Source organism: Gallinula chloropus (genome assembly GCF_964237585.1).
Source record: "Gallinula chloropus genome assembly, chromosome: 28".
Classification (NCBI taxonomy): Eukaryota; Metazoa; Chordata; class Aves; order Gruiformes; family Rallidae; genus Gallinula; species Gallinula chloropus.
Genome location: NC_140113.1, coordinates 4,282,225 through 4,295,898, shown reverse-complemented (window position 1 = coordinate 4,295,898; position 13,674 = coordinate 4,282,225). Strand labels below are relative to the sequence as shown.

Here is a 13,674-nt window from a genome sequence, read left to right as displayed (position 1 = left end):
GGGATCTGGGGACATGGAGACCCAGGTAGTGAGGGATCCACAGGGATGGGGGGGGGTCAGGGACCAAGGGATCCGAGGACATGGGGACCCAGGGAATCTGGGGACACAGGGATCTTGGGACATGGAGACCCAGGTAGTGAGGGATCTAGGGACAGGAGGACCCAGGGATCAAGGGATCCAGGTACATGGGGGCACAGGGATCAGGGGACCCAGGGAATCTGGGGACACAGGGATCAGGGACAGAGGTACTGAGGGATCCAGGGACAGAGGGACCCAGGGATCTGGAGACACAGGGACAGATGGATCCAGGGATCAGGGACCTGGGGACCCAGGGACAGATGGATCCAGGGATCCATGGACACAGGGATCTGGGGACAGGGGACCCAGCTACTGGAGGCAGCCATGGGCCCACACTGGCGCTACCATGGGGACCAGGGGGACTCCCCGCCCGTCTCCGCGCCAGAGCAGCACATCCGGGGCGCAGCACAACCGCACCGGGACGGGGCGGCTTCCGCAGGGCCGGGAAGGGCTCTTCCTCCCGGCAAACCACAGCCGGGCCAGCACCGCGCGTGGGTCCCCAGGGAGGTCACGCTGGCCCCGCTGACACCCACCACGGGTCCCCCAGCACACCAGGCTCCTCGCCGGGCGCCGGTGACCCTGGGTGTCGGCACAGCTCGGCACGCCATGGCTGGAACAGGCCCAAGCAGCCCCGTGGCAGTTGGTCCCACCTTCCCCCCCGCTCAGGGACGCTCCTGTCACAGAGGGTCTGTCCCTTGGGTGCTGCTGCGCGGCCAGTGCTGGGAGGGGGCTCGCAGGTGGCGGAGGAGGAGCGATGGCGGTGCCGGGAAGCCAAGGCCGGTTGCCGAAGCCAGGGAGGAGCCACAGAGGCCCCACGGAGGCCCAAGCCTCGCCGTCTGTCCCGGGGGGGGAGGCCCAACCAGGCGCTGGGGGATCCCCCAGGGTGCTGGGGCAGCCCATGGGGTGCTGGGGCCATGTGTGGGGTTCTGGTGACCCTCCACCCCATGCAGGACCCCCCCTGGCCTGGGGTCTGGCTGGACACTGGCCAGGTCACAGCCACAACAGTGCACCCACACCACCCCCCTGCCCCCCCCAGTAACCCTCCCCACCCCGAGGGAGCCCCCCAACACCCCAAACCTCCCGCTACCCCTCGATGAGACCCCCTCCCAGAGCCCTCCAGCCCCCCCCACCGCCGAAGACCCTCCCCACTCGCCCCCCCCCCCCCCAAAAGTAACCCCACACCCGCTCCCTCCCGCCCCATCACCCCGGCAGCCCTCACCCCCCACCCCCCCGCACCCCCCCCCCGCCCCAAGATGGCAGCCGGCCGCGCCGCTTCCTGCCCGCGCCGGGCCCCATCCGTTCCCCCCCCCCGCCATCTCCGCCCCGCACCCCCTCTGTGCGTCCGTGTCCCCCCCCCCCCTCCACCCCCCGCTCTCCCCCGGCGCAGCAGACAGCCAGAGGCGGGTCTCCATGTCGCGGGGCTTTACTGGGGGCCTGACTGGAATGTCTCGGGCGCGGGGGGCCCGCGAGTCCCGGCGGGGGCGGCCCGGGCTCCCCCTCAGTCCGTGTGCGGGGCCGCCCCCCCTCCCCTCCCCTCCCTTCCCCCGGCCCCGAAACGCCATCCTCTCCCTCCCCTCGCACCGTCGAGTCCCGCGGGGCTCCTCAGTCCGTGCCCGGGAGGGAGGAAAAGGGGGAGAGGGTGGGAAAAAAAACGCGTCGGCGGGAGGGTGGGGGCGAAGCGTGTGGGGGGGGGGGGGGAAGCCCCCGCGGTCCCCCATGGACGGGGCGGGGGGCGGGGGGGGGTCAGTACGCCGGCACCTGGTGCTGGTGCTGGGGCAGGAGCTGGCAGCCGCTGTTGACGTGGCTGAGGACCTTCTGCTTGAGCTGGGCGACCTGCTCCCGGAGCAGGCTGGCGGTGGAGGCCAGCTCCGTGTTCTGGCTCTTGAGGCTCTTCACCTTCTCCTCCAGGCGGGAGATCCGCTCCAGCTTCCTCTTGCGGCACTTGGAAGCGGCGATCCGGTTCCTCAGCCGCTTCCGCTCCGCCTTGATGCGCTCCTGCGTGTCCATGTCGATGGGGGAGAGCGGCGGGCTCTCCCCGAAACTCGGCACCTCCGGGACGATCTGGGGTTCGTCCTTTAACGGCGGCGGAGGCGGCGGCGGCGGCGGGGGGAGCCGCGGGGGCGGCGCCGCGAAAGGGCCGGGATCGGCGGCGTAGCTCACGGCCGGGTAGCTGCTGAGGTTGGCGTAGACCGGCGGCTCCGGGGCCAGGCCGGCGGCGGGCAGCTCGCCCGCTCCACCGCCTCCTCCTCCTCCTCCTCCACCACCACCACCACCTCCTCCTCCGCCGCCGCCTCCTCCGCCTCCCCCGCCGCCGCTGCCGGCCGCGCCGCCGCCCAGCTGGTTCTGCTTGTGCAAGTCCTCCAGCGCTTTAACGAAGCCCTCGGCGAACTCCTGCTCCTCCGAGGCGGCGGCTTTAGGGTAGAGGAACTGCCCGCTGGTCGGCGTGGTGGTCACCAGCCCGTTGGACTGGATGATGAGCCGCTCCAGCTCCGGGGACGCCAGCTTCAGCAAGCCCAAGTCGGCCGAGCCCAGCAGCCCCGCCGCCGCCTCGCTGCTCGCCGCTCCCGGTGCCTTCAGCGCCGCCGCTACCTGCTCCGGTAAGGCCATGCCGAGCGCGTCCTTCTTCATCATGCTGCCGGTGCCGCCGGGGAAGGGCAGGAGGAGCCCGCTGCTGCCGGAGGACGGGGCGAAGCCGCTGCCGAGGCCGCTCAACACATCATCATGGTAGAAGGGTGTTTCCATCCTCCTCCCCCCGCCCGGCTGCGGGGGGAACACGGCGCCGGGGCGGGGGGGGCGGACGGGGACGATCCGCTGCGCCGGTGTGTGTGTGGGGGGGGTGGGATGAGGGGGGGTTGGGAAGGGAAAGGAAAACCGGGGAAAGGGGGTGGGAAGAGGACCGGGGAAAGGGGGAGGGGGGGTGGGAAGGCGCCGGTAGCCCCGGCCGCAGCCCCGCTCCTGCGCGCGCGCACACACGCGTCTGCCGCCGCCGCGGCCCCCGCGCGCCCTTAAGTACCGGCCGCCGCCGCGGTGACGTCACCGCGCCGCGCCGCCATTGGCCGCAGATGACGTCCTCGCCCGCCTTCGCCTGGCGCGGGGCGAAGGGGAGGGGAGAGGAGAGGGGAGGAGAAGAGAAGGGGAGGGGAGGGGGGGGAGTTGGGGGGGAAGGAGGGGCCCTCCGGCCCCGGGAGGCGGCGCCGCGCCCACCGCCGGCCGCGCCGTGTCGCCGGGGAAACCGGCGGGTAAACGGGACAACAGCGCGAGGGCCGCTGGGATGACGTCATGGCGGGGGAGGGGCGGTCACGTGTGTCCAGCCATCCCCCCCCCCTTCCCCCATCCCTCCCTCCCTCCCTCCCTCCCCCTCCCCGCCGGGGCTCCGAAGGGCGGAGCGGTGCCCGGGCTCCCCGGGATGTGCCGGGGCGGGACGGGGGCCGCCGCTGCCCCCGCGTCGCCGTGCGGTGCCGGGCCGTGACGTCACGGGCCGGGCGCGTCCCGGTGGCACCGCGGGGTTCGCGCCAGCCGCGGCCCGGGCGGCCGCTCGGTGGGTTCACCGGGCTCGGGTCCCGCCGCTCCCTCCCCCGGCGGCGCGGAAGGAGTTAAGCGGCGGCGGCGGCGGCGGCAGCACCGCACGTCACGGCCGGCCGAGCCCGCGGGCGGCTGAGGGGGCGGATCGGCGTCAGCGGCTGACGTCACCCGGCCCCGCGTGGAGCCACCGGGCTGGGGGTGGTGGTGGTGGTGGTGGTGGGGGGGCAGCGGCGGTAACCCCCGCACCCACCGGCGGGACGGCCCCGGGACACACACACGTTTGAGCCGCCTCGAGCTGCGACCGGACCGTCCCACCCGGGACCGGGGGCGCCGGGACACCCCGCGTGTGCCCGGGGAGGGGGGGGTGGGACGGCGGCGCCGGGACCGCCCCGAGCCCTCTGCCCGCCCGGGGAGTGGGGGGGGGGGGGGGTGTGTGTCCGTGTTCCGAGGCCACAGGGGACACGGTGACATCCAGGGCAGCCTCCGTGCCCTGTACACACGGTGCAGGCACCAGGGAAACTGAGGCACGACGGGTGCTGGGACCGACTAGGACTTCCCCTCCCCCCACCGCTGCGGTTAATTAACCCTCCAATAAACCCCGCTGATTAAACCTCCAATAAACCAGAGCAGGACCCAGCTCCGTGTCTGGGGCTCTCCTGTCCCACAGCCCCTGCCAACCCCACCGTCCCGACCCTGGGTGCCAGGGGTGCTGGTATCTGGGGGGCCCAGCCGGCCCAGGGCTCCCAGGTGAAGCCACTGTCCGTCCGTCCGTCTGTCCGTGTTTCCGCCACAAACCCGTCATTAGGGGTGCGGCCGGACCGGCAGGTTCAGACTTTCCATCCTGAGGAAACCCGGCCGAGGGACAAGGCCGAGGAGATGAGGGGGGGGGGGCAGCTCCCCTGGCACCCCTTGGGGACCCCAGGGCCAGGGACTCACCCACGGGGCACGGCTGCCCCACAGCACCGGGGCATCCCCACGCTGCTCCTGCCTGCACCCCTGCGCGAGCCCCCCGCTCCCACGGTGGGGCCCAGCGGGATCCAGCTCTGGCTGAAGGTGCTTTAATCAGTTGCAGGGAGGAACGAACCGGCCCCGGGGCCTCCCTGGAAGAGCGGCTGGGCTGGCGGGCGGCCAGGGATGCGAGCCACGAGCTGCGCTCCCACCGGGCCCAGCCGCCGGCAAAACCCTGCCGGCCTCCCCGCCTTGGCCCCCTCTCCGCCTTGGCCCCCTCCCCAATGGTCACAGCACCCCAGGGCTCGTCTCCCCACACTCCCACCCCATCACCACGGGCACCCATCCCACGTGTCCCTTGTCCCCGAACTGGAGAGGCCGCAGGTTCTTTGCCGGTGGCAGCCCTGATGCCCGCGGCAGGCCGGCAGCTTCATTTCCTTAATGAGGCTTTAATGAGGTTCATGATTCAGCTGCCCCTTCCGCCTCCCAGGAGGGCAGACCCGTGGGGAGCACGAGTGGGACGGGTCCCCGGCCACGGCTGGGGGCTGGGGGCCAAAGCTGCTATTCCCGGAGGCGTCGGAGGCCGGCTGGGCCCCGCGAGCAGCCCCTGAGTCACGCTGCGCTTCAGCACCTGCCAGCCGGGCTATATTTACCCCCCGAGCAGGCGGCAGGGATTTGGGATGAACCCACGCTGTCGCCAGGCCTCGGCAGGGCACCGTGAGCCTCGAGCAGGAGGACCACGTTCTCCAGAGCATCCTCACACCTCAGAGCGCGGCGGGTCCCCCTGTGCCTCCTGCTCTCCTCATTTCCCTGTGTGAAACCAGCTCCATTCCCCCCACGGTGCCTGATCCCACTCTGATCCCAGACAAGGTGCCGCTCGACACCCACAGCTCCCACCAAAGACATGGGCTGGACCCGAAGCAAGATTCCCAGTTGCCCAGGAGCTACCATGGGTGTAACCCCACATCCCCCGTCCTCCCAGCACACTGAGCCACCCCAAAAAATAAAGGCAGTGAGCAGGAGAGCGTTTGAGGCCTCGGGATTTGCACGATGGGCACAGGGGAAGCCGCCTCTTAGTCACCACCACAGGGAGGGAGAGAGGAACCGAGCTGGGAATACAAGAAGTCGCCAGCACCAGCCCCCAAACCCACCCTGGGGGGTCCCCAAGGGAGCCCTGAGGGGCCACACGCTGCCCCCCCGGGGCCTCCAGCGATCCAACCCAGAATTCAAATAGGAAAAAAATTTAAATAAATAAAACATATCTTGAAAAAAAAAAAAAAAGGAAAACAGGTTTAGAAAGGAAAGAGGAGGAGGAGGAGGAGGGTTTGACGTGTATTTTTAGTTGCTTAGCGCAGCCCTGAAGTATTTCAGCAGCCACTCCCTCCGCGTCGCAGGCGGCTGGTGTGGAACCAACTCTCCCCGCGCTGCCTCCCCGGCACACGCGGGGTGAGTCACGAGCCCACCGCGGCTGCCGGAGCTGCCGAGGGTCCGGTGGCTCTGAGAATGCCCCAGGAAGGCAGCAGGGAAGGGATCCCATGGTGGCTTCTTGCTGGGTTTTGTGTTGTCTCCCCCCCCCCACCTCTCCCCAGCCCCAACCAGCCCGTCTTTCCGGCCGGGACGCGTTGGCCCTGCCAGGCTGCGTGCACCCACCCACGCCGGCAGCCAGGCTCAGCCCTTCTTCCTCCTCTCTGCTGGGTGCTTTTATCTCGCTCCTCCCTGTTTTGGTTTTGGGGTTGTTGTTCTCTCTTTCTTTCCCCTCCCCGCAGGGTTGGAGCTCTCAACGCCCCATTTTTTGGGGGGCAGAAAGGCCCAAAGCCGCAGCCGAGCTTCACATCCACACCCGGGCACGATGCTGCTCTCACCGAGCCACCTTCCTTCCACCCAACCTGCCCTCACACAGCCAAACCCCCCCCCCGCCAAAATCTTCCTCCAGAGGTGGAAAAAGGAGGGGGGCTGGGGCACAGCGAACACTGCACAAGCCTGTGGCCCTAATTAAACGAAAGCAGAACTTAATGAGCCCCAATGCCTGAGCTCTGCCAGGAGATAAGGAGGCTGGGAGGACTCCGAGCCGCAGCCAAAGGTCTGGTTGGTGGGGTGAGGATTTATCTGGGCAGCACAGGCTCTCAATCCCAGCAGCACCGAGCCCGGTTCCTTTTCCAGCAGGGCAGCCCGGGAGCTCCTGCAGCCAGGAGGAGGGAGCAGGTTGGGAAGGGAAAGTCTGACACAGGGCTGGGCCTGGGCTTTGTTAAAATGCCACACGGGTGTTTACACTGAGCCCGAGTTTCCAGGAGGGAGGAACACGTGTGCCCCGTTTCCCAGCGCCTGGAATCGGCCCCGTGGCAGGAGCTGGCTCCCCCAGGATGGAGATGGATGGAGCTGACACCTCGCTGAGGACAGACAGACACACAGGGCTGCTGCTTGAATCCAAAGGTTTAACCCTTCTGCTTGGGAATTCATCCCTTATTCCAGGGCTGGAGCAGGGTTTTGGGGGGGGACGGGGACATGAGGGGGTCAGGCAGGGCTGGGCGCTGGCACAGACAGACAGGGAGACGTGTTGTACAGGTTGGTGATTTATTCCTACCCACCACTGCACACAAGTGCTAGAAACATTACAAAAATAAGTCTCTATAAAAGCATGTTCTTCACTCATCTTCAAGCCAGTGGTGAGGGCAGAGAGTAGAGGCTTCGATACAGGACCTGGGGGTAAAACCAAAACCAAAACCAAACCGAACAGCCCTGCTCAGAGCAGCTTTTCCCCTGAAAATTGAGCTATTTCAGCCATCTGGGGGATGTTGAGGCACAGCCAGAGCCTCCTCCTCCCCCCTCTGTGCAGGCACTGAGCTCAGATCAGCCAGGATGTTTTGTGGGTACGTTTTGCTGGTGGGACCCTGCACCCTTGTGGGATGGGAGAGTGGAACAACCTGAGCTGGGAATTCTCTGGAGCTTTGTTAACCTACAGGAGGACACGCTGGGTGACAAGGAAACAGGACCTCCAGGAGGGTCAGTCGCTAGGTACCAGAAGGAACAAGCTTGAGGAATATCCAGGCACAAGGGAGAGGGAGTTTCCAACGTGTGTGTGGGAAATAAATCGCTTCAACTCAACAGCTCAGCTGCTTTTTGGTAAAAAACCCAAAAGCCAAGACGTGAAACCAAAGGAGAGAAGAAGGGGAGCACCAGGCTCCTGCAGGGAAACACTGGAGCACCTTTCCTGCCAGAGGGAACTCCCCATCTGGAGTCAAATTAGACATGTGCTGATTGGGGAACCCTCATTTATTGCTTGGAAACAACCCTCCAGGCCAAGGCAGCGCTGGGCCTGTGTCCTCCTGTCAACTGTAGGAGGGAGGCAGAACCAACCAGCCAGACACACAGCAGCTGAAAAGTTTGTCAGTCCCAAAAACAGCCCCCCAAAACCCCAACCCTCCCAGCCCACCTGTGGAGAGCTATGATATCCTCAAGATGGGTTTTTTCCAACCCAAAACCCTCCCAGCTGACATGAGCACAACAAGATTCCCAAGTTCCAAGTACAAGAAAAAAAGAAAACAGAGGAATCCAGAGATCCCAGAGGCATTTTCCTCCCTCCTCACCCCACTGCACGTGGCCAATGGTGGAAATGAAACCCAGTGACCCCAATCACACAGTGCTTCATGCTCAGGGGAAAGGCAGAGCTCGTGGCCTCCACCAGAACTGAGGATCGTTGTGTTTTTTTAAAGCAGGTCCAATGACTTTTGTGGGCTACAAGGAGCAACTGGCTCCACTTTACCAGATTAAACTGCCAAAGGGGGTTCCAAACTACGTGGTTTGGGCACTGGTGAGCAGACAGGAGGAGTAGAACGGTGATGCTTTTGACCAGGCAGCAATCCTGAGGTGGTAAAACCCAGCAGCACTGCAGCACCGTCCCCAGCCAGGGCACACACAGCCTCTCACTGCTTGGCTGATTGTCTGCCTGGCTTTTTTTCCTGCTGGCCTCTTCCACTGCCTGGTATTCCTCGGCCACGGCCACCAAACACACCTGGGGGGCAGAAAGAGAGAGCAGGGGTGTGTAACAGGGTCAGACACGTCTCCCAGCAGCTTTACAGCACTTCAGGGTAGAGTCACAGACTGGGCTGGGTTGGAAGGGACCCCAAGGGTCACAGAGCTCCAACCCCCCCAGCTCCAGCTGGGGAGGCAGAGGGAGCTGGGGGGCTGCCATGGGCACATGAGTCTCCCTGTATCCAAGAGCTGGGGCTGTCATCGTGGTAGGTGCTGCTGAGCTCTCCCTCCCTGCTTGGATTCACCCCACACAGAGTGACTCCAGGCATCGGCTTCATCTCAGCCTGGAAGCAAGAAGGGGACTATGGATCCACCCAGGGAGGCACAGGAGCCTGGGCAGTGGGTAGGGGAGCCTCACTACAGCTCTCTGCTCCACCTCCTCCCTGAGGAGACAAGCCCAAACCAGAGGCAGAAACACCACCAAGAACTTCTCCCAGCGCTGCAGCCCTGGGGATGCTCGTGGGGCTCCCAGCAAAGCCGAGCACCAGGCTGCTGCACTGAGTCTGGCAGGCCCAGGAGAGAGAGAAGGGAGGATTACCAGTGTCAGAGACAAGAACCCTTTCAACTGCACACAATTATAGCTTTACTCCTGCCCAACAAAATTATCCTACCACCTCTTCTTTCTTCTTCTTCTTCTTCCCCTTTTCTCTCTCTCTCTCTCTCCCTCCCTCCCCTCCTCCCTTCGTGCCTCGGTAATGAGAGCCAAACCTTTGTAGCTAATTAGCAAATGCCAAAGCTTCCCTTGAAAAATAATTCCATCAGCGAGTTTCAGCTGCACATGAGAACAGCAGGGAACCCCACCTCAAACCCAGCTGGGCTCTCTTGCTCTCCACGAGGTGGATATTTCCACAGCAGAGGAGAAATATTTCAACTACAAATGTTTGTCCAAATAACCCGCTCCAAAGAAGCTGCTTGTGTGCCAAGGGCTCTGGACACCAAGAAGGGAAGGAGGGAAAATAAAGGAGCCTTCAGATTTGTAAAGGTCACTTTTTGCATGCTGGGAGCTCCCAGGGGCAGCAGAAATCGCAGGGTTTGGGTTTGGTTTTCCCCCTCCCTCCCCCTCTCCTCTCCTCTCCTCTCCTCTCCTCTCCTCCTCCAAGAAGTCCCCAGGGAGTTGGAGACGCTGCGTGTCAACGTGTCCCAGCGTGGTGGGACGGCCCCAGGTAGAGCCCAGCTGTCCTGCTGGGATTCCTTGTATAACCAAGGGTCAGGACACAGGCAGCTTGCTGAGGGCTGTGCCCCTCTGTCTCTCCAGTCCCTGGGGCTTTGTTTAAACCCCAGGATTTCCCAGGCCAAACCCCATTTTGCTGTGGGGAGGGAGCACGTTCGGGGTTTGGAGCTCCTGCTGCTGCCTAAGGCTGGGCTGGGAACAACCCCAGGGGTGAGCATGGTGACTGCAAAGTGACCCCACAGAGAGGAGGCAGGAGGGTGAGCAGGGAAGGGGAGAAAGGAAGGGGAGAAAGGGCTCTCAGGGCTTCCAGCAGGATGGTTTGGGGAGGAGAGAGCAATACCTGCAGCCTTCTAAGCTCACCGGGCCCCATGGAGCGGCACGGGGAGGGAGGAGCTGTTTTGGTGACCTATTTCTCCCCTGTTTCTGGAGTGATTCACCTTGTGCAGGAGGAACAGAGGTGCTCAGGTGTGTTTGGGTCTTTAAAAGCTAAATAAAGCACCAAGTTTGGGGGTGAAGAGCCCTGTTAGAAGGGGGAGAAAAGGGGATGTTGTTCTGTCAGAGAGCAGAGCAGCCACTCGTTTCCCCTCCCAAGACACTCACTTTGAAGGGGCCACAATCCCCAACCAGCCAGGAGGGGTAAAGGAAGAGTCAAGCTCAGGCTCTCCTATGCTCCTGGGCACAAACCTTGCCAAGCCCAACAAGATCTGGGCACAGGAGCAGCTCCAGCTTCTCAGCTTTAGACCCGGCACTGGGAGAAGCTGGAGCTTCTCCCAGTGCCGGGTCTAAAGCTGAGAAGCTGGAGCTGCTCCCAGTGCTGGGTCTAAAGCTGAGAAGCTGCTCCCTTCCACCAGAGGTGAGGTTTTTTAGAGCTGGGGAACCCACTCCCCACCCCTTTCTGAGCTGGAACACAACCAGCATCCCCAGTACCTCGCCCAGCGCCTCCCACACCGCGGCCCTTCTGCTGCTTCTGCTGCTGCATCCCACCGCGGCCCCGGCCCTTGGACACCACCTCCTCCTTCACCATGTCAATGATCTCATCAGGGATACGCAGGTATTTGATGGTGCTGCCACGAATGTAGCACTCTGGCATCCTCCAGAACTTGTCTCCATCCTATTGGGGAGGAAGGCATTAGGTTATGAACAAATTCACCCTCTCCAAGTCCCTTTTTGGGGTATTTCCAGCCCTGGAAGCATCATCAGCCACACAAAGATGGGTTGTTAGGGGTGGTTTTGTCCTTCTCCCCTCAAAAAAGAAACATATAACCCCACAACCTGAGTGGGGAACTCCACCATGAGCACAATTTATCCCACCACTGCCTCTAAGGCTGACAGAAAATGGAGGAAGAGGCTGAGGAAACAAGCACCTTCCCCTCTGGTAGAGGAAGGGAATCGAAAACAGGATGAAAGAGATGAGAAGGAGGGGGAAAGTTACACCCAACAGCTCCAAAAAAGCCAACCCCAGCAAGAAAAAAAAGGCACCAGCAAAGCTGGGTTTCTCTTCCAGCAGCCTCAGCTGGGAGTCCCCTCACTCCTCTGGGGTGGGGATGGAGCAGTGAGGCAGGGCTGGAGCCAGCTGGCTGTGAGGAAAGCCAGGAGCTTAGAGATTCACATGTGTAAAGAAGAACTGAGGTGCCTGGGGATGGAGCAGCCTGGTCGTTGTTTAAGGGGGTTTGGGGGCTTTCCTGGCACAGAGCTGCCTGGGGAGGGGGCAGCTCCCATGTACTGAGGGTGGCTGTGGGAACAGGAACCAAGCAAAGCTGAACAACAACTGGGCTGCCCATGATGTAACTGGGAGGAGGGACTGGGAACCCGCCTCATCCCACTCCCCCACCACAGCCCCCGGGCTCCCTCAGGGTTTGGCTGTAGGGGCGCCAGAGCCCAGCGGTTCTCCAGGGGGTGAAGCGTCCAGAGAGTCCCAGGAGAGGAGGTGAAACACGAACACCTCGTTCCTCCCCTCCCCGGGTAAAACAATCGCTCCCCTCCCTCCACCCGGGGAGTTATTTGGGGCGACTCTGCCTGTCCAGACAAGACGAGGCAGCAAACAGCCCTCTTCAGAGCCACCCAAACCCCACCCTGCCTTGGATCTGCCCGCCTGCTCTTGGCTCGGGGTGCAGGAAGGGATGGAGCCAGGCTCCTCTGCTTCCTCGTTCCGGCCTCCCCGGAGTAAACACCCGTGTCCCTCCCCCCCGGGCCGGGGCCGCCCGTCTGCCGCCGCTCCGTGCCATCTAGCGGCCGGTCCCCACCAGTACCACCAGTATAAGCCAGGCAGCGGCTCTAGCTCTGCTCTCAGCCGGGGTTTTAAAGGTGTTTTGGGCTTTCTGAGGCAGCGCTGATGAGCCCGGTGGCTTTTGGTGTGTGAGGGAATAAAGGCAGAGCTGCTGCTCACCCACAGCCCAGCACTGAGCAGAAGGAAGCAGCTTCCCAAGGAGGAAGAGGGTGTCACCCCTGTCACTGAATCTAGCAGCAGCCCCTCCCTGTTTGCCCCCCACAGGGCAGCCACAAACCTCTAACCCCAGAGATCCCTCTCAAACCTGACTCAAGTCGTTTCCTCTGTCACAGCGACGTGACAACGGGTCTCAGTGTCACTCAGAGCGTTCCTGCTGTGGGAGGAACAGGGCCTGGGGGGTGCAGAGAGATCCTGGGGACAGCAAAGATCCCTGCTGCTCTCTAACACAGAGCTCTGATGCTCTTGGGGCAGGGAAGGAGCAGTGACAGCTGGTGTCCCATGGTGTGGGACACGACCTGATGCTTCTGACTGGGGTCAAAGCCCAAAACACAGGCCAGAATCTACTAGAACAGCTTTTGGCCAGAAGTACCAGACAGAGCAGAGCCCAGGCACAGGGAAGCAAGAGGCTCCTCCATTTACACAGGGAGGTAACAGAAGGCAGCCAGTGTTTGGAGCCCATCTCACTCCTCAGGACAGGGTGCCATGAATGGAGGCTCCATTAGTGGGAAACCCAGCTCAGCACCACAGCACAGGCTGTACAGCCCATCCTGCAGCCCCCAGCCCCACCCTGAGAACACCCTCACTGGGGGAACACTGTGTGGGGCAGGAAGGGACCTTGCTCCTTTACTGTGGCTGTTAGAGGCAGCTCTGTTAAACACAGGTCTGAGGCAGAAGCCACACTCCCACAGGAGCAACGGGCTCCCAGGGATGGCAGAGCCAGCCCAGCTGCACAGCAGGAGGCTGGGCACCCTCGGGGTCGGGCACAGGGGGCACGGGGGGGGGGTGGGTGACCCCACGGCAGGGCCCGGCCTTACCCGGGACGTGCAGATCACCTCCCGCAGGTTGATGTTCATCCAGTTGTCGCAGCTCACCAGGTGCCCGTTGTAGGTCTCGCCGTTCTTCAGCTCCACCAGCTGCAAGAGACGGGGAGTCACAGGGCGCCGGCCCAGCCCCCGGGGGCACCGGCCGGCACAGGGCCTCGCCCTGGGGAGCTTGAGGGGCCGGGCCGCGCCGCCGGTACTCACCATGGGGTGGTTCTGCGCCGTCTTCAGCAGGGACAGGGGCAGCTGCGAGGGGAACAGACAGGCCTCAGGCACCGGGACACCCACCGGGACACCGACCGCGGCGCCCCAGGCGGCGGGAAGAGGCAACCCGGACCCTCCCGCAGCCCCAGGCCCCCCGCCCTGCGGTCGTTTCCCCTCCCCAGGTCACCCCCTGGCCGCCCCACCACCCCTAGGCCGCCCCCCGGGCCTTCCCGCCGCCTCTCACCATCGTGCCGGAGCCGCGGAGCTGCCGCCGCGCCGGGCGCTGCCGCTCAAACCGCCCCCGGCCTGAGGCGGGACCAATCAGCGATCGGCGCGGCCGCAGCGGAGCCAATCAGAGCGCAGAACGCGGGCCGGGGCCGCGAAGCATTGCCGCGGCGCCCGGTCCGCTGCTTTTTTACGACAGCGACGCAAACCGCGGAGCGGGAAGCGGCGTG

At 64.0% G+C, this 13,674-nt stretch overlaps 2 protein-coding genes across 2 annotated transcripts; both read right to left on the bottom strand.

Moving 5' to 3' along the window:
* Positions 1–1,485: 1,485 nt before the first annotated feature.
* JUND (JunD proto-oncogene, AP-1 transcription factor subunit) lies at positions 1,486–3,002 on the bottom strand. Its single transcript, XM_084276378.1, has one exon. It carries the CDS (start codon positions 2,818–2,820, stop codon positions 1,822–1,824), a length of 999 nt encoding a protein of 332 aa, XP_084132504.1. The 5' UTR covers positions 2,821–3,002; the 3' UTR covers positions 1,486–1,821.
* A 4,100-nt stretch (positions 3,003–7,102) lies between these two features.
* Positions 7,103–13,505, bottom strand: LSM4 (LSM4 homolog, U6 small nuclear RNA and mRNA degradation associated). The gene is made up of 5 exons (XM_084276346.1): positions 13,464–13,505; positions 13,220–13,261; positions 13,010–13,108; positions 10,676–10,859; positions 7,103–8,557 (listed from the first exon to the last, which is right to left on the bottom strand). The coding sequence occupies exons 1-5, from the start codon at positions 13,464–13,466 to the stop codon at positions 8,469–8,471; spliced, it is 417 nt and encodes a 138-aa protein (XP_084132472.1). The 5' UTR covers positions 13,467–13,505; the 3' UTR covers positions 7,103–8,468.
* Between the last annotated feature and the right edge of the window lie 169 nt (positions 13,506–13,674).

Excerpts from the sequence above, each read along its gene's own strand:
- JUND (XM_084276378.1), bottom strand. The coding sequence starts at position 2,820 with ATGGAAACACCCTTCTACCATGATGATGTGTTGAGCGGCCTCGGCAGC.
- LSM4 (XM_084276346.1), bottom strand. Across the intron at positions 10,860-13,009 it reads AGGTGATCTGCACGTCCCGG|GATGGAGACAAGTTCTGGAG; the intron begins GTAAGGCCGGGC and ends CCTCCCCAATAG. Across the intron at positions 8,558-10,675 it reads TGTGGGAGGCGCTGGGCGAG|GTGTGTTTGGTGGCCGTGGC; the intron begins GTACTGGGGATG and ends TCTGCCCCCCAG.